General features: G+C 38.2%; 1 protein-coding gene across 1 annotated transcript; it reads left to right on the forward strand.

The window, feature by feature from the left end:
- Positions 1-12,297: 12,297 nt before the first annotated feature.
- mnx2b (motor neuron and pancreas homeobox 2b) lies at positions 12,298-19,186 on the forward strand. The gene is made up of 3 exons (XM_084723893.1): positions 12,298-12,975; positions 15,151-15,311; positions 18,054-19,186. The coding sequence occupies exons 1-3, from the start codon at positions 12,558-12,560 to the stop codon at positions 18,471-18,473; spliced, it is 999 nt and encodes a 332-aa protein (XP_084580019.1). The 5' UTR covers positions 12,298-12,557; the 3' UTR covers positions 18,474-19,186.
- The last annotated feature ends 650 nt before the right edge of the window (positions 19,187-19,836 follow it).

Raw genomic sequence — 19,836 nt, forward strand, 5'->3', positions numbered from 1 at the left:
CAACAATTAACTGTTTAATTGATTATTAAACGACTCTTAAATTAATCACCAACAATTAACTAACTATATTGATTAGTGATTAAGTGTTTTAACTTAGTTTTTAATAATACATGTAATACATTTAATAATACACCAAATTCTCTGATTCATCTTCTTAAATGTGAATATTTTCTCGTTTCCTTACTCCTCTACGGTAAACTGAATATCTTTGAATTGTGGACAAAACAGTTTTGAACATCATTCAGCATCAGTTCCTTGAAAGGAACTAGTTGCTGAGAACATGTGAAAACACTGAGAACTATGTAGTACTGAATTCTAGAGTTAGACTGCTGAACTGTTGCTCAAGATTTCTGTGTTCAGGATATTTTGGGCGGACCCGAAACATGTCTCGGTGACATGACAGAGCCATGGTCCCCCAACACAATATAGGCTCCACATGCAGACTTGGGAAAGGACACCACCTCCCCTCACCCTCCCAGGCATTCAGTCGCTGTAAATGAATAAATAAATTAAATTAAATTAAAAAATAGTTGTTTCTAAAGTGATGTTAACTCAGCTTTTAATGCTTTGTTTGTCCATGCTGTCGTAGTGAGATTTGTCATCATGGTTTAAAGAAAACCAAGTTGACACATGGCAGGAAACAGGAAACAAACAGCAGTCTTCCATGTTAAAGTCTGAAGTGTTGTTGAACCCATAAACAAATAACATGTAGACGCCACACTGACTGTTTCGGCCCATTGATGCAATATGTCAACATCACCACCTGTGAACAATTACGTGTAAACAAGAAAACTGCAGTTTTACTGGATAAAAAGCACTGTAATGTTTACATTTCTCAACTGACCTCAATGAGTCATGTTATATTCAAGCGTTTTTTTCTAACTTATTTCACACAGGTCATGAACTCTTGATTATAACATGACTCATTAAAATTAATTGAGAAATGCAAGTAGTGGTTTTTGTCCAGAAAACTCACAGCTCCCCTGTTTATTTGTATTTGTTTACAAGCCAGTTTTGACCAGACTGTCCAAAGCCCAATATAGCATCTACAAATATACATCTGAGGGTGACCCTTCCATCCACCTCGATCTTCAGCTTCTTCTTCTTGACTTCGTTTCTCTGTCAGAACAACACCTGACCTCCTCCTTTACCTCGATGGATAAAAGTCAGTGTCCCCTTTAACTACACAGACTGCCTTGTGCTCTTGGATGTGACACAGTAGATGTTATAATTAGTGACTGAAGTTTTGTGTTGGGCACGATGTGAGACGGAGCAGGAGACAAATCACTTAGTGACCGCTTCATCATCTCAGCCTGTCACAACCTCTGACAGAACGGCCAATTATGGAATTGCTAATTCCTCAGTTAGCTCACTCGGAGCCAGTCCCAGCTTGGCACATCTGGAACATTTCCTATAGCTTGACACGTCAGTGCGCCGAGGGCAAACAGAATATCACACACAGTGCTAATCTCATAAGGATATTTGAACAAAACCAAATGTCAATAAACATGAGATTTAACTATGTAAATATGGGAGGTGTAGAGCTTTTTTTTTTTCTTCCCCTGAATCATTTTGTGACATGTGATGTGAACTTACAATTATAAACACGACGGCTTTAGAACCATAAAATGAATATTAAAACAGTAAAAAAATAAAATAACAAAGCATTGAAAGATAAATTTAGACAGACAGTAAAATTCATTGTGCAATTCACAATGACAAGAAAAGCATTATACTCTATTCTAAACACCAGAGGACACGCTTCAACTCATAGGGGATAAAATTATCTGTAATTTGGCCAACAGCGATGAAGAGATAGCTACTTTAGCAACAAAGCTAAAACTATATCTGTTCACCAGGCAACTTACTAATAACTGAGAGTTGAAGCTGAGCAGCCAGAGGGCATCAGAGGGGAAAACAGAAAATATCCTCCTCCAGCAATCACAGAAAAACTTCAGCCAGAGAGGTAAAAGTAAAATCTGTAGCAGAACCTCTGATGCAAACCCTGTTTTTTAAGGAAACTGATCAGAAGTTTACTGTTCATTCAAGTGTAAGTTCTGCCAACAAATGGGAAGTTCAAACTGCCACTACAAAAGGGGTAACAAAATAAATACGTTTATCAGATTCACCAAATTCTTTCTGCTATCTCTTTGTAAAATACCTGTATAGAAACCTGCTGAGATTTTGTTTATTTAATATTGTTTCTCTGTATGTTACAAAATAAGAATAAGACTCAAAGTTTGACTCTTTGACAGCTGCAAAACACATTTTGTATTCAGGATGGAGAATTTGTCCTCTAGTTATTTGTGACAAGCCAACTAAAATGATTTAGGCTACCTTTAAAGATTGAGCACATATAGTTTATTGGGAGGAGGGGCCGCTTATTCAAACCAATTAGCACACTGACAGAGAGGTATGAGTTCCCTGACCTCTCTACCCTTGTAGCCATAAATAGAATAAATATAATGAACGAGGAGTGAAGAAAAGACGAGTGAATGAGGCAGAGACGACTGCATTTAAACCACTTCAAAACTTTCATTGTTCCCACAAAGACAGTGTATTGTTCTCTGATGTGAGTCAAAGCTTCGAAAGGTTAAAATTAGCTACAGAAGTGTTTGTTTTGAAAGATAAAACTTGCACTCTCTGAAGTTGTTTCAAGTCAAAAAGGGCAAACTCTAATTAACACAGATCTCATTTTAGATGTATTTCTTGTCTTGTCATTTATAAAAACGTTAATGCTAAAATGAAACTAAATGAATGGCGATCTGTCTGTTGCTACCCTGTGAGGGTATTTTGACCGTTTTGCCACTTCATCAGAGCTTGTTGCCGAGGGAGCCCGACTGACCACACTTTGTCACACCTCTGATGACGTTTTGATCAATTGAGAGCCATTAAAATACACCACAATGCTGTGATTTACCTCTGCCATAACTTCATAGATTGACAAATCTTAACAGCGCTCCATTAGTCTATTGACAAAGTCAAGTGACTGATCAATTCATTTAAATTTTTGGAATATTGACTGCGTCTAACAGAAATTACCTGATGGGAGGTGGCACTATACTAGCATTACCACGAGGAGATTCATTTGCTTAAAAGATTAGCCTGATTGAATTTGTTTTCTAATCTGCATGGGCAGGCACGCACAGCTCACAACAACTCCGTGAACAGTAACAGACAAATCTTAAGAATTAATTTTGGGAACTGGAACTTGATTTCAATCTTTGTGTGCATGTGGAGTGTTGGTGTCATTGTGCATATGATTGACCTCAAGAGAAATGTCATGCTTATGGTAGCAACTAATCTCCTCTGCACTGTTTGTGCTCAAACTGACATTTAAACAAGGCTAAGAGTCTGCAGCTCTGTGAGATGGCTCTAAATGCTAACATTAGCTTGCTAACAATCATAGGTTAGGAATATATTTTCAGTAGGAATCTAAAACATACATGCTTAAAATGTAGGCCTATGGGCTGATTGAGGCGGGACCAGGTCTCTACAAAATCTCAAGTCTTTGCACTCAAGTCCCAAGTCAGAACAGTCCAGTCTGGGAATAAAAAAAAAAACAAGCACTTTAGCACTTTGGCACTTGCATTTGGATTCTTCTTAATTCTCACAGTTTTCTTCTCGTATGGTTGATGTCAAATGTATAATCAAATGTATCTTTATGTTGCTTTTGTGCAATATGACAGCCTAGTGTTATGTGAACCAATGACTCTAGCACTGTGTCTGAGACAAATTTCCCCTCTGGGACAGTAAAGTGAAATCTGCTCTACTCTACTCTACTAATCCCAAGTCAGGTCCCACCGAGTCGGTCTTAACTCTTGATCATGTGGTCAGTTATGGTTAACTAATGTATCTAAACTTGCAACTGTAGGAACAGTGGTTACAGACCCGAAACTATTTACATGTGCACATTAGTGAGTTCATCTGAATCTGCATGCATCCTTCAAACGTACCATATGTTTCATACAGTTAAGTATTCAAAATATCAATATACAGTATGTTGAACAAAATGTCAAAATTGACTTGAACTTTATTTTTATTTTGTATCTTTTTTCGCAAATGAATTACACTGGAAATATGAGTTATCATGTGTATTATTAAAATGATATCAATATTGCATTTTTTAAATGTCACAGTTAATGATGATATCATTAATTGTTATATCATGCTATTAATTAATAGTATTATTCAGTCAAGTGCTGGTCAAACCCTGTCGATGCAAAATAATCAAAAATGAAGAAAAGACTTTCTGCTCACTAGACCAACTTAGAATTTCTTAATAATGTGTCTTGCTCTCGCTCTCTTTCACTGCTTTCCTGTCCTTCTGCCCTCAGTAACCTTTGGTTCGGGTTAACGGGTAAATTGGGCAATAAGAAGACATTACCTGTGTGCTAATGGCAGTGGGCGATTTCCTCACAGCGGAAAACATGGCAGAAGACACACTATCATGAGCAATAAGCCTCATCCACAAAGTAGCAATTAGATGCAGATTTAAATGTCATTTCAGACAGCAAAGTATGGCTCGCAGTGCACTGAAAGACCTTGTATTCATAACACTTTATAACACTCTGTAGAGTTGAAACTGAGATGATCTGCAGAAATGGAGAAACAGAGAACAAACAGCCAACTGGCGGAGATCTTCAAAGCACTTGATGGCTCTGAATGTCCTCATAAGTGGGCAGATAATGCATGGTGGAGAGACACAGTCAGATAGCAGGGTGAAAGTAATGATGTGTTGTTGTGGCTGATAAGGTGTATTTATCTCCAATCTTCCCATGTCTGTGCACAATGGGGCCCTTGTATGGGTGATAGTAAAACACAGGGCTGTTAGATGGAAGGACCCATTAAATGGTCATAAAACTCACACTGGACTGGATTATGCTGAAAGGAAGCTTTTGTTTCCCGTATGGAAAAAATAAACAGGTGAGCTGGGAAAGAGATTGGAGAGTCTCAAGGTTGGAATTCCCCACTTTAGATGTTAAGCAGACTCTGAACCCATGCCGTTTTATTTGTTCTGCCTCTATTGTGGTTTATCAAATGTGTCGACTTTATTAAGCTGCCATTGATTAGCTAAGATCATATCTGAAAGATATGAAGCTATTCAGATCGGTTAATCTGTCATTAGATTAATGACACTTTTTATTACGGAACTGCGGATTTATTTAGATATCTTTATATACTTTGATTAAGAGGATTAGTGAGAAAGTGTTACCTCACCTAAAGCCAGGAAGGGTAACTATCAAAGCTATGACACAGTTAACTTGGTATCAGAGATGCTCACAAGTCTTTTTTTTGCAAGTCCAAGTCAAGTCTTAAGTCAATGAGTGTTCTATCATCTACTGCATGTCATCTGGTCTAAATTAGAACACTGCATACACATAACTATCTAAAGCTATCTAATGAATTCAAAGCATGTATTATCATCAATCCTTTATCTATTAGTACACAGTATCAGCACTGATTACTTGTTTCGTATATGATCACTTTAAACAGGCTATTCCAATGCAGTTTGAAGTTATGCCTGGCTACTGAATCATGTGTAATGATACACAGACGCAATAACTGCTTTTCTTCAGTACTGTTGTCACATGATGCCTACAGCAGGGTTGAACTCATTACCATCATCACCACAAAGAAGACATTCGATGTTGTATTTATAATCAGAGATTTATTTTAGCACATCTCCAAGGAGACGCAGCGCTGCAAAGCTTCTGAAAGGGATACGATTACCCAAGTGCCTTAAGTTATAATGGCAAAATGCTAGTGTTAGCATTAGCTTGACATTAGCCTTTCCTTCATAGCTTACTTCGGGGCTAGTCCCGTCACTGTTTCAGCAGTTGGAAAACAACAAGACAAGACTTTTCTTGGTCTTGAGAAGCTACAGTGTTTATTAACTGACACACTGTAACTTGCACTGTACATTTACTGCCAGATTGACAACTTTGTGTTATGTTCAAGTTTCTGCTCCACTATGAGCAGCATTGTCACTCGCCTGCGGCTTGCTCTCCCTCAGTTGCACACCACATACACTTACATACTGCCCTGTTCCTTAAAGGAGCTATGCAACGCTAATGACAGTATGTGGCAATAAAGCCCAACAAAACTTAATTAACTAATTAATTATCCTGCCAGAATATGCTGCTTTGTCACCACAGTAAGAAAAAATCCATGTGGTCACAGCCCTACTGACGCATCACAGAACTTGATATGTGCTGCAGTTGTGAAGCACAGTACAATTTTTAACACTGTCCGTGAGGGGAAGAAGGCCAAAAACAAATAAAGCTTACTGATGTGAGAAAGTCACACCAGTATGCTTTATTTGGGCAGGCAGGAGTGAGAGTGCACAACTGAATCACCTGATATCAGACACAAAGCACTCGGTACAGAGTGAGTCATAGAAAAACAGAAACATCCACAGACAAAAGCTAATGAAAGAGCAGCTGGAAGACCGAGAAGCCATCGTCATTAATCTGTGCAAAGCCAGAGAAGATTACGTTTTTTTACAGTCATGGCAAAGCAATACTCTGTGTGAACAAGTGTGACAAACAAACACACAGACTAACGTGAGATACAGTATCTTAGTATCTTATGCTGAGCTTAACATGTTTGCTAACTGCCCATAGCAGTTTCACTTTAACGTGTTTGACGTGTCGTTGCTGCAGCTTTTCATGTGTCTGTGGCTGCGTGCAGCAGATGCATAAGGTTATGCATGATGATAAAGGAGCGACTCACACTCAGCTCATCATTTACTTAATGTTAAAGCACCAAAAGACTGCTCATGAGTCCCAAATTCTGAGTTCAAGTTGAGTCTCAAGTCTTTTGAGTATGAATCAAGTCTCTGTGTGGTGACTTAAGTGAGACCAGAGTCCAAGTTACAGACTTTAGTCTCCGTCTCTGCTGTGTATTAATCTCATAGTATTTGCATACACATTGGCCACATTTCCCTTGAGTGCTCAACCTTTTCAGCGGGTGCTTGAGCATGATCAGTGCCTGTGGTTCCAGTTAGCGGCACTTTGGCCAGCTATAAGCCAGTGTCAGCATTTCTGACACAACTCTGTCATAATTCTGTGTACATGCATTGTACAGATGGCAGAATGGAGAAAAAAACGGAAAACCTCCCCTTATTGCAACTGGGGGCCATCAATGCATTATTCCAAGATTTTACAAAAAGAAAATTCAACAAAATACATGACAATACATCAAGGCTCTGCAAACAACTGTATTTCCTCTCCAACAGCAGCTCCTGAAAGTGCTGATACACACCTGAGGTGAGAGTGGGAACGGGCAAAAGTGGGCAGACAGACAAAAGGAGATTCACATCCAGTGGGTTAGATGTCATATGGCAAAGCTCAATATTAGTTAATAAATGATGGGGACAGGGTACAGAGGCTGAGAAGTAGAAGTAAAACTCCAATAAATTACCTTTATCTCCTTAATGAGACAACATTAATTTTGGTCTCAAGGTCTGGCGGAAAGCGAGCTGATTTATCGTCTGCCTTTAACATTGTGGGAATTAGTCTAATTACCAGAGGTATGGAGAGCTGATTTTCACTTCACAGAAAGTCTATTGTGCTCCGAATCATTCATCACAGCCGCGGTCCAGACATCGAACTCCAGGTCTGCTGGGAAATCTGGTGCCAGTCAACAACAAGCCTGAATGAAGAGAACACTCTTAAAAATAAAGGTGCTAATTAGGAACATAACGGTTTCTTCAGTTTCTGCCCATAAGAGAACCCTTGTTGGTTACTAGTAGAACTTTTTATAAACTTTCCACTTGGAACTCTGCCTAGAACCCAACATATATGGTAATATTTAGAATCATCTGTAAAACGTTCCACCCAGAACCCCCTATGAGAGGTTCTACAGAGAACCCATCCATGATGTAATGGTTCCAGCCACAACCCTCTTTGGAGGTTCTAATCAGAACCTTTCCACCTTCCAAGGTTGCCAACAATAACCCACCAATGGGGTTCTACCAAGAACCTCTTTATAATCAATGGGTTTTATCAAGAACACAGTCAGGGGGTTTTAACTTTTTTGTAGTCCCATTGTTTAATCTAGAATACACCCAGGGGTTCTACTGAGAACTTTTTTATATTTAATGGGTTTTATCTAGAACATTGGTTCCCAACCTGGGGTCAGGGTTCCCCATAGGGGGTGCCAGAAATCACAGGGGGTCCCCAAGACTTTGGCTGCTCTGAAGTAGTTAAAATTAGATTTGCACAACTACAATCGCAATTTAAAACCTTTTAATATTCCAAGGTTTTTAACCAGAACCCATCCAGGGGATCCAGGGGATTCTACCGAGAACTCTTTTATATTATTGTACAAATATCCCTTGATGAACCTCAAAAAAAGAAAAAGTTCTTCAAAGGTTGCAACGATTCTTGACCAACTCTTTCTTCTAAAAAGGATTTTTTTTTGGATGAAGTGAAGTGTTCTTAATGGAACCATTAGTCTTGCAGAGAACCCTTGACTAACCCATTCTTCAGAAGGAAATGGTTCTGGGTAGACCCTCAGCCCTTTGGGAAGAAAATCTTCGGAACCCTTATTAAGAGTGCAGATACAGGAATGTGAACACATGAACAAACACAAAGAAGAAAGCTGAAGTTTGATCAATCAACAAGTTCAGTGACAGTGAATCAAAGAATCTGTATCTTTCATGGTCTGTTGGTGTTTCCATCCTCCACGTTATCAGGCTAACAATCTGTAGAAGCTCTTTATTTGCTTTATTTCAGCTCCCGAACATTCTCATCTATCAGCAGCGTGAAGGGGCTTATCAGTAGGTTAAATAAATCAACGAGGATCAGTGACCCTGCAGGAGTCAATAATGTGCTGACTAAGTCGGCACACAGAGAGCGCCTGGATTAGCTTTAGGACAGGGCAAGCTGTCTCAGAACCGTGGTAATGATTGAAAAATATGCCTGTAATTGCTGATAAGCTCTTTAATGTTTCAGTAAACTCCTGTTGGCCGCTAAGTTTACTGACGCATAACTCGTCGATAAACTCTGGCTTTGTAGTGCAACGTCAAGGGCCCGGCGGCCTCTTTGAACCAATTGTCCTCTCATGGTGTGAAGGGTGTGCGCTGCATCTTGAGAGCTCTGCAAAGGGTTCAAGAGGGCATGTGCACATGTGAGAACATGAAGAAAAGGATAGGAGGGAAAATGAGAGTTTAGGCCGGTCAGATCTTAGTCAGTGTTGAGAGGCAGTCCACTGAGATCAATACAAGCAGATAATTAATCTGATGATCTACGTCTTGTCGCTGCGGTTCTTGTTTTTGACTCAGTTGTGAGCAGCATCTACGCTGCTGAAGTGTCCATCAGCAACACAGTAAATCCTGCTAGTCCCTATTGTGATGCACTGGGTCTGACCCTGACCTCTGAAAGGTTTTACCCCGATTGATCAATATGGATCACATCACTATTGTGATGCCCCTTTCATACCCATCATGATACTATTGCTTGTTACCAACTCACCATTTTACTTGATGTTGCAGGTCTTTTTTGAGCATTTAACATCTTTCTCAGTCTTTTTTTGCCTCCTAACTTTTTTTTAAACATGTTGCAGACATCAAACACAGAATGAGTGTTTATTTACAAAAAACAACCAAATTTATCAGTTTGAATATTAAATGTCTTGTCTTTGAACTATATTCAGTTGAATGCAAGTCAAAAAAGTATGTGTATTGCATTCTGTTTTTACTTATCTCTTACATATCATCTCAGCTATTTTGGAATCAGGGTTGTACCTGCATACTTAGCTTGTTTGCTTGCTTTATCACTTTTAATTATTTAAATCTGGGCACTATCTTTATATAAAATTGACTGATACTGGATTATCATGGTTTACATCCTCAATTTGATATCTCAGAGGAGTAGGACAGTGTGCAAAGTGCTGCTCAAACAACAGCAGCTGATACTGAAAACAGGAGGGCAGTTTGAGGATTCAATTTAATTTGAGCGTCTCTGTCAACAGGCCCTGTGACGGATTTACCCGCGGCCTGCCTATTTAAATTACTTTCAAATCATAAAAACAAGGAAACGAGGCTTTGCAGGCGAAGAGGTTGGGAGAAACAGGAAGATTCCCCTGATTTCCCTGCAGCAAATTACCTCTGTATCAGCGCCGGAGACAGGCAGTAATCTGCCTGATAGAGAGCAAAGGGTGAGAGACGCTGCAGCACACTGCTGGAGGAGAGGGAGAGAGAGAGGTGGGCGGATCCGCAGGACCGCTTCAATTTTCTGGAGGTCAACTACACACGCACACACACACACACACACACACACACACCAGCCAATTACATATCATGAGTGAAAAGATTCAGTTTTATTCATACCTGCAGAATGGGTTTCAATTTCCTGAGATCCACAGTTTAGAGCTTTCTCGGTGGAGTCTGAAGCCGCGGTTTGGATTACAGACTGTAAAACTGTGACATCTGGAACAAACACATCTGCACTGTTTGTTATTGAAGATGTTTGTCTGCTCATGACGAACCGATGGAGCCTCTTGAAAACTGATGAAACTCCTTCAATTAATGTCTTCAAGACCAAACAGCTCTTTTTTTCTCTCTCTGTATCAGATTTTCTAGACATTCTAGAGAATATTTAATAATCACAGTGAGTTTTGTCCCCGGACTTTCTCATGCAAGAACCTCACAACACATTAAGACTTGACCTTAACTTAAAAAAGGTGATAAAGTTCGAATATTCTATTTCTCCTTTTGCTGGGGACCCCCTTCAACCTGCTCAAGGTCCCCTATTTGTCCCTGGATCCCAGTTTGAAAACTACTACAGGGCTAACGGTTATTTTTATTACAAGTAAATTTGATTATTTCCTCGTTTAATTAATTGATGAAAGTGCCCATCATAAATTCCTAGAGCTCAAGGATTTGTTTTGTCCAACCAACATCAGCTAAAACCTCAAATATATTCCCTTGATAGACGACAAAAATAAATAAATAAATAAATTTGATTTTACATCCCACCAGACACGATGGGTACAGGCCTTCAGGATTACAGTATTTATTATAGTCAGCAGCATATAAAATTTTGAGCTAAAAAAAAAATAAAATAAAAAAATGACTCTTATTTCCCCTCCAGGATCAGAGGAAGAAATCTAGATGATAGATGATAAAATATACTGAAATATTACTACTTTAAACTTACTACTTTAAAATTTTCTTTTATTATTATTGTATTATTATTTGTATTAGTATATTATTATCATTAAATTAACATTTGAAACATGTGTAGGTGTATAAAAGATTTTTTTTTTTTTTTTTTAAACGACGTTTCGTTTAAATCTATGACCGAAACTTTGCACTTTCAAAAAAGTTCTCTATCATCTCTTAAAGTTTAATGTTGAGCATCAGCTTTGGTCCTATTTGTTTGCATCAGAATACGAATTCTCAGTGTAAAGTAATTCGATTAAAAATCTCAGATGAGAAGCATTGTTTTAATTTAGCAACAGATTGTGTTTGCAGCACAATTAGACAAGATCTTTAGATTTTATTACAGCCTATAAGTATTTTTTTAACAATGGTTTTTATGTTTGTCAGTGAAATAACAGGGAGTGGGTTACATGGTCAGCTGAAAAGATGAAGTCAGTCTGGACTTGTGCTGATGCACCTCCGCTTTGTCGCGTCTTAAACTGGCATTAGTTCACCTTAACCAGAGAGCCAATTAACTTATAGCCTCTTCTGCCAAGTCATTACACTTTTATACGGTTTGTGTGCAGTTCTTGGTCGTAAACTTTAATGGCACTGGTATGGCCTTAGTATGGGAATGAAGCAAGACATTAATATGAATGATTTAAATACTGGAGTGGACATTTTTTTTTAACATCACCCAAATCAGAGGTACCAGTAACCTCAAAACTGCGGAAAAACAGACTCTATTTGGTGCGAAGGTGTTGAGGATGTTGGATAATTAAATTCGGACAATCAAAGCGGTGGATATAATTCTTTGTTTATGGCTAAAGGTAGCTGCAATCTGCCGTGAGTACGAGGAGCTGGCAGTAAGATAGATACTGAAAATACAATTGGCTAATCTTCTAATGTACCTCCGCGCTTTGATGCAGTTGAAGGTGTTTGCAGGCGGGACAAGGGTTGGACATTACCTCACTCTGAATGCTTTCTGGGGGGAGAAACGAGCGAGTAATTAGCTGATTAGAGGCCCGTCAGAGCAGCTCAGCCTCCAGCCAATCCCGGCTCGCACCGGCCTTGCAGGGGTGGAGAAGGACGGCTGATGGAGAGAGGTGCACACCTCTGATGTTTGTGAAGTTGTTGTGAAAGCGGATGCGATGCTGCAGAATGACATGTGATGGAGGGATGCACATGCGAAAATTAGTCATTTAGAGTTTTTGACTAGTTTTTTCAAAGGATATTAGTTGTTAAAATATAAGCTGAAAATGTATTAATGCTTGTTTTTTTAATAGCATACAACTTTTCCTGAAAAGACGCGGAGAACATATGAGTTTGTGACTGGAAGAGGCTCCGCTGTCTGCGCCCTGACGCACGGCTCAGGTGTTTGCTTGTCGTCCTCCTGTGTGAAGCCATCATGGAGAAGTCGAGAAACTTCAGAATCGACGCCTTGCTCGCCGACGAGACCAACCGGGGCAGCCGAGACCTGTCCCCGGGTCTGAGCAGCGACAGCCCCGCAGGTAGCCCGGTCTCCTGCCGGCGTGCGGACACCCCGTCTCCGCGGGCCCCACAACTTCAGACAGGAATAATCCCCAAACCGGGTATCCTAAACCTACCGCACCCAGGACTCGCGTCGATCCCCGGCATGTATCCTGCGCCCATGTACCCGTTATCGGCGCTGGGTGGTCAGCACCCCGCGTTCGCCTACACCGGCTTCACCCAGCTGACACAGACCTACCCGGAGCACCTGAAGGCGGCTGCCATGGCGGGATCTCTGCCCCTGGAGCACTGGATCCGCGCCGGGATCATGATGCCACGACTGCCGGATTACAGCTGTAAGTATTGATCAGATATGATTATTTTATGGTGACAAAATATACAAAGTTTAAAACTCAAATAGCTTGAAACGAGCTAAAAGAAAGTCTTCAAAGACAAACGGCCAATTACACCTGTCAATTATGACCCGTTATCAGTTTTTACAGGAGAGGATTTGATCAGGCGGTTTGACTTCTGAAGCACCGCTGAGGTGTCATAAACTCATTTAACACAAACACTGATTGTTGTCTGACTGACTAACTGAGTTATGTTTTCACTAAACTGTTGAGTTTAGATTATTACTACAAATATTACAAAACACGCCAACGCACTCTTAAAAAACTAATAAAATGTCTTTATTGTCATGGCATGGTCATCATTTTGACGCTGAAACGTGTTGGAATTTGTTTGATCGTCTAACCTAAAGGTATTTCCATGTTTTAAAAGAGACATTCTTGGGTTTTTTTTCCCCCAATTTTATGATTTTTGTGTACACGTGCATATCCAAAGCGAATCTCAAGCAAACTTATTTTGTGTCCAGGAAGCGCTCCCACCCATTTTTAGCATTAGTATTGGTAGTAAGCTATTAGCCTATATGCATTTATTATATTATTTGGCCTAAAAGAGTACTATATGCCTAATTAATTATTATGTTAGTAATTTGTTCTTTGTTTTTTCATATTTACTGTTTGTTTTGTTTTCATTTACAGAGCAATCAAATAATAATCCAAGTAAAATCACTGATTTAGTATTTATTTTAAATATATCATATTAGCACGTCTGCTGAACCTACACATGATTTGTTTATGTTTTAGAATTTTTAAATCTAAAAAATCAATATAATTTCGATTATATCTAATATTAGACACAGAAACTGTTTCTTGATTAAAACTAAAAATTAATTATTGATTATAATTTACCTGATTTTGAAGGTAAGTTTTCCAAGCCATGCTTTGTACATCATTTTATTTAAGATAACTTTGGAGATCTTCACATATTTTGAGATAATATAACAGCCACGCATCGTCCCGTTCAACACACTGACTGGCTTCGTTTTACTGCTTTATCTGTGTGTCATATTTTAATTTTGGCCCATTTATTCCTCTATAAACGCCAACCCGATGAAAATTGTCTTTGTGTGATGAAGAAACTATAAACAAACACCTAAAACGTTCTGTAGTTCATCAATAAAATCCCAAAAGCCTTCATTGAATTTTCATTAAGTTAATGGCATGCCTGTGTTTTTATGGCCCCTGCGCCCGCTGCTGCCGTGTCCCCCCGTCAACAATAAACTGGAGTAAAGCTATTATAGTTAATGATGGCCAGAGAGTGCGGCCATATGTGTGCCTGTTCCCACCCACAAAATTACATTGAACTTCCTATGTCCTTGGTATTATATAAATAAGACTACAGTGGCAGTTACTGGACAAATATTTCAAACTAATGTAAGACTTGAATCCTGAAGGATGGATTTTTTTTTCTTCAAAATAAGAGCTGAATTATCAAAATAAAATGTGCGTTAAACATGAAAAACTCCACTAAAAATCTAAGGATGAAGATCTGTTGGTTCATATCAAATAAGAAATAAGGATTTGTTTGTTAAAGATGCTCACTTAACAGTGCACTTGCAATGCACAAAATTCAAACATCACCAACTGTGCATGAAAAAATAAAATCGAAAAAGGGGAAAAACACAATAAAAAGATTAATTATAAACATAGATGTAATGTTACATCAACTTAACCACACAAGCAAAACGGCAATGACATGTATGACATAATAATAATAATTAATCTAATTTCTTGTAGTGACTTTGAATGAAAACAGTAACTAAAGATGAGGAAAATAAAGTATAAGAATGAATAAAATGCACATACTTTATGCATCATATATGTGTTTAAACTCATGCATGCACCAGATAAGCAGGATTAGAAGAAATAAAAACACAGCATCAAAATGAGAAATAAATTGTCATAAAATAAATGGAAACTATTTTTTTTAAAATATTTTTTCTCCTTTTTAAGGGATTTAACTACGCACTAAGCCCATTTCTTTTTTGCGCCTCTTCATCAGATATTATATTTTTTTTTATGTGTATATTAAGTTGTATTTTTTGTATGTGATTAAATAAAAGTCCAAATCAAATATAACTGACCTGAAGTCAAAGACTGATTACTGTGCTCTTCCTCCTCCAGCGGGCCCTCAGTCTGGTCTGTTGGGGAAGTGCCGGAGGCCCCGCACCGCCTTCACCAGTCAGCAGCTGCTGGAGCTGGAGAACCAGTTTAAACTCAACAAGTATCTGTCCAGACCAAAACGCTTCGAAGTGGCCACCTCACTCATGCTGACTGAAACACAGGTAAGAGAGAGCAGTCCACTTCACGAGTCAACAGGGTAATTTCAAGGTAAAATTCACAGAAATAAGAACAAGAACTTGTTGCAAAGAATACTCAAAAAAGTTTATTTAACACAAGTCAAAATATTCCTGTTCAGTCGGTCTCAGATGAAGACAAACGGGCCGGCCTCAGCGCAGTTATTCCATAGGATAACAGGATTTCAACAGATTTATTCCTTTATTTTTTGATAACTCCACTTAAAATAAACTGTTTGTTTTAACTTTAAAAAGTTAGTATCCAGGCTACCTTAAAAATGTAAGTGTGACTGAATTTGAAAGGACAAGTTGAAGTAATTTTGTATTGATTCGAAATCAATGTCTTTCATATTCAAATACACATGATATTAATTCAGTTGCACTAAAACATGTTCAGTAAGAATAGAAAGTTTGTATCACTTTATTCAAACTAAAACAGAAGGGTCTTAGAGGACTTTTAATTCTCAAACAATGCATGCTGGGAAGCAAAATTCATTTAACGAGTTGATCGAACTATTTACAGAACATTCATCCAACTCATCATTTCAATTCAAGAGACTTCAAGTTAGAGGAGTTCATGTTTATAAGTTCTGAAATGTTCTGAAAACAAATAGAAATTTCAAATTTAATTAACTTGAATAAATAAAACTTATTGTTCCCTTGCATTTACGTTAAGTTAATAAGAAAAGATTGATTCCTTTAAATTCCTGTATGTTTTTTACAGTGTCGTGTAGGGAACAGACTCTCCAGAATTAAATATAAATGTAATAATAAAATCATGAATAAAATTTCTAACATGATCATGTGAAAGATTTCATTCTATAAATAAACAAACGGCACCTTTTAACAACACATGAACTGTCTAAACCATAAAACTAACCGTCCATTAGTGGTGTAACAGTTAAAAATTAAATTAAAATATAGCGTCATTATGAGAAACTGCTGATTGATTCACTCATTGCTCTGTGTGCATGCTAAAAAAAATCACCTCATGTACAGATTCAACAAAGAGATGTCAAAGTTTTATTTGAATTAAAGGGCAAACAAGTCTTGTCGAGGTGCACATGCACAACAGACACATTACTGTTATTCTGCCATCTGTGAACATTTCAGCATCTAAACTGGTGACTTTATCTCCCAAAGAACTGAAGGGGAACTTAAGTGCATTTCACCTTTTCTCCATCTAAACCGTAACATTTAAATGTTTTTCTATTTTTAGTCTATTTTCCCTCATAACTCTGGTAATTATGATGAATCTTGAATACATTACATTTGGTCTTATTTTCATATATTTCAAGTTCTTTCGAGCTCACACTCCAAACCAGAGTATTCATGTTTTTTCATTTGTACAGTGTTTGTACTGTGTTTCCGGTTTTTATTGTGAGCAAACCCAAAGAGGCAAAGGAGGAAGAACAGACTTTTTTTTTTAATGAATTACAAATCATTTTTGAGCTGTGTTGGAGGTTCAGCACTTTAAATCAGATTTGCCTCAAGAAAATGAATTATTTGCTCCTTCATATCAAAGGGAAACAAAAGGTTTACATTAAGTTTACAGATGTAATTGTTATTCAGCATAAGGGCTGATTATTTATTGATTAATCTGCCTATTATTTCCCAGATTAACCATTTAGTCTATAAAATGTCAAATGTTGTGCTCATCACAATTTCCCAAAGTGACGTCTTTAATTTGTGTCTTTTGTCCAACCAGCAGTCCAAAACCAAACAAAAAAGACTCTTCATTTACTATTAGAAATGAAAAAGAAAAGCAGCAAATCCTCATATTTAAGAAGCTGGAATGGGCAAATGTTTGATATTTTTGCTTGAAAAATGACTAAAATCAGCTATCAAAATAGTTGGCTACTATCTTTCATTCAATTTACTAATCAATTGATTTATCTAATTGTTGCAGCATCAGTATTATTAAAGGCAAGTTAAGTTTATTTATATAATCTCAGAGGGATTTTATAAATAGAACAGCTTCTACAAACCTACCCAAAAAAAAGGTAGAAACCACAAAGAGAGTGATCGAGGAGGGATCACTCAGGACTGGTATAGAAAATGTTTTTAAAAAATCAAAACATGCTGACAGTTTTTAGAATAACTTCTCGTCTAGACCTGCTAATGATAGATGTAATAACAAAAGTATGTATTTGACAGGGATGTAACAACCAACAATACATGTACAGTACAATAATACCACAATAAAATGACCATGATACGACCTTTATTAAGTAATAAATCTAACGTGTTAAGCAGTTTGACACAAAATTGCAATTAAAAAAAGATTTTGTTAATTAAAAAAAAAGAAAAATGGTTTTATTGCTCCTCCAGATGAGCAGAACTGCATCCATAGCAACGGTCTGCTATACAGAAACAACCTTATCATAGATTGCTGTAATCGAGTATTTAACAAAGCTGTGTAATAACCTAAAATAAAGGTAGCCAGATGTGACCTAAGTGTGTGCAAAAATTTGGCCTGAATTGTCTTTAACAATGAATGTTTGAATTATGTACAACTGCAAAGCTAAAAAAAAAATCATAAAAAAGATAAAATAAAATAATAAACCATGTAATATCATGATATATATCGTCACAGTCCAGTACGGTATCCAGATTTATTTTTATTGAGATACTTAGACAAACAGATCTGTTCAGATAAACTCTGGACTATATATCCTGAACGTGACCCTCTCTTGAACACTTTTTCTTTGCTCTGTCATCTCTTGGCAGGTCAAGATCTGGTTCCAAAATCGGAGGATGAAGTGGAAACGCAGCCGGAAGGCGAAGGAGCAGGCCACCGCTTCAGCCCAGTCTGAGGCCCAGCGTCTACGCAGCGGAGGAAAAACGGCCGCCGACAAATCTGACGAGAGCAGACGAGCTGTGAATCCAGACGACAGAGGGATAGATCTCGATCTGGAGGATGGAGAAGAAGAGGAAGAGGAGGAAGAGGAGGAGGACGAGGAGGAAGAGGAGGAAGCCCAGCATGGTTTCCCTGTTGCTATGGGCAACGGCGTCGGGATGCCACGACCCACAGACTTCTTGCAGCGTGGCACCGACGTTGGCTACAATCCCCACAGCCCTTTCTCTGACGACGAGCTGGAGGGGGTGCAAGTGGGAGGAGGAGACAGGAAGATCGGGGCAGGACTGTGAAGAGACGTTACTGAGACATCACACTGGGACATGTGGTCACTAGAAAAGACACTTTCCAAACATAAAGATCTTTGTCTCGTCAGCTCTGTGAATGTTGATGTGCTCCAATCAGGACATTTGTTGGAATCATTCATTATTCACACAGCCACCAAACACACACACACACTCACACACAGGACTAAGACACAAATACACTGTTTAAACTATCTGTGAATAAAATCTAAGTACATTTTGTAGCATGCTGAAAAAAAGGTGCTCATTTCCTCCTTAAAGTTTAGCTGTTTTCATCACCCTCTGGTCACCTTGTCTTCACTCCATTCACTGACAGGTGGAGCTCCACCCATAAATGAAGGATGCGAAGTAAGACGAGTAATGTGTGGTGCGTTCAGACAGCGTGAGAATGTACAGTCGGTGCAGCCGCCACTGCATCATGAAGACAAAAAAAAGTCAAACAGGCTGTGTGCTGTTGAGACCGAGGCAGAAACTTTCCAGAACACCCCCTGTATTACATTTACTTTTGTGCATTTTATCTGTATAATGATGTTTTTTTGTTGTTTTTGATGTTTATGAATGTGTTTTTGTCACTTACATGTAAATGAGCTTAATTTATTTGAATGATTGCAAAGATAATTCATACATGTATTTATCTGAAACTGTGGTGTAACTGTGAAATAAAAAAAATGACAGCAAAAAAGAAATTAAAAAGAGCTGAAAATGAATCATTTTTTAATCAATGTTCCTAATTAGTATAGCCCATCCAAAAATAAAATAAACAAACTAGTGTTTACAAAGTACAGCCAGTAGATCGATGTCAACTCCCCTCAAGATCAAACTGACCCCCTTTTTAGTGAGGTTGTCATGCTCTTTGTAAAATGTTCCTATAATTTAAGATGAAGAAGAAAAGAACAAACTGTTCCAAATCAAATACTTTGTCTTTTTAATTTTGGTGTGTACTGAAGCTGCCCTTAAGTAGCTGTGTAAGGCTACTGTTGCGTGCATTCTTTACTCAAGCAGAAGTACAGATACCGGTGTAAAAAAAAAAAATAGTCCAGTAAGAGTGGACGTACCGATTCATCTTCTTTACTCAAGTGATAGTGAAATGTACAGGCTCTTAAATGTACTCAAAGTAAAAAGTTACCTTCTGAAGGACATATCTACCAGCTGTTTCTATGCAAAGCTGACTGAACCTTACCTTTTCTCTGCAGCAAAGTTTCTCTCTGTCATTTTCATCTTGTTACACTGTTTTTGTCTTTGCATCTTTACTTTGCGTACGCCTGGTTACATAATTTTTGTCCGGTCATGTTTTTTTTTCACATCGTTTTCGTCTTGTTACATCTGTCGTGCGTGATATGCACTTATGGAC

The sequence above is a fragment of the Lutjanus erythropterus genome, chromosome 1, assembly GCF_056507025.1.
Source record: "Lutjanus erythropterus isolate fLutEry1 chromosome 1, fLutEry1.hap2, whole genome shotgun sequence".
Classification (NCBI taxonomy): domain Eukaryota; kingdom Metazoa; phylum Chordata; class Actinopteri; order Lutjaniformes; family Lutjanidae; genus Lutjanus; species Lutjanus erythropterus.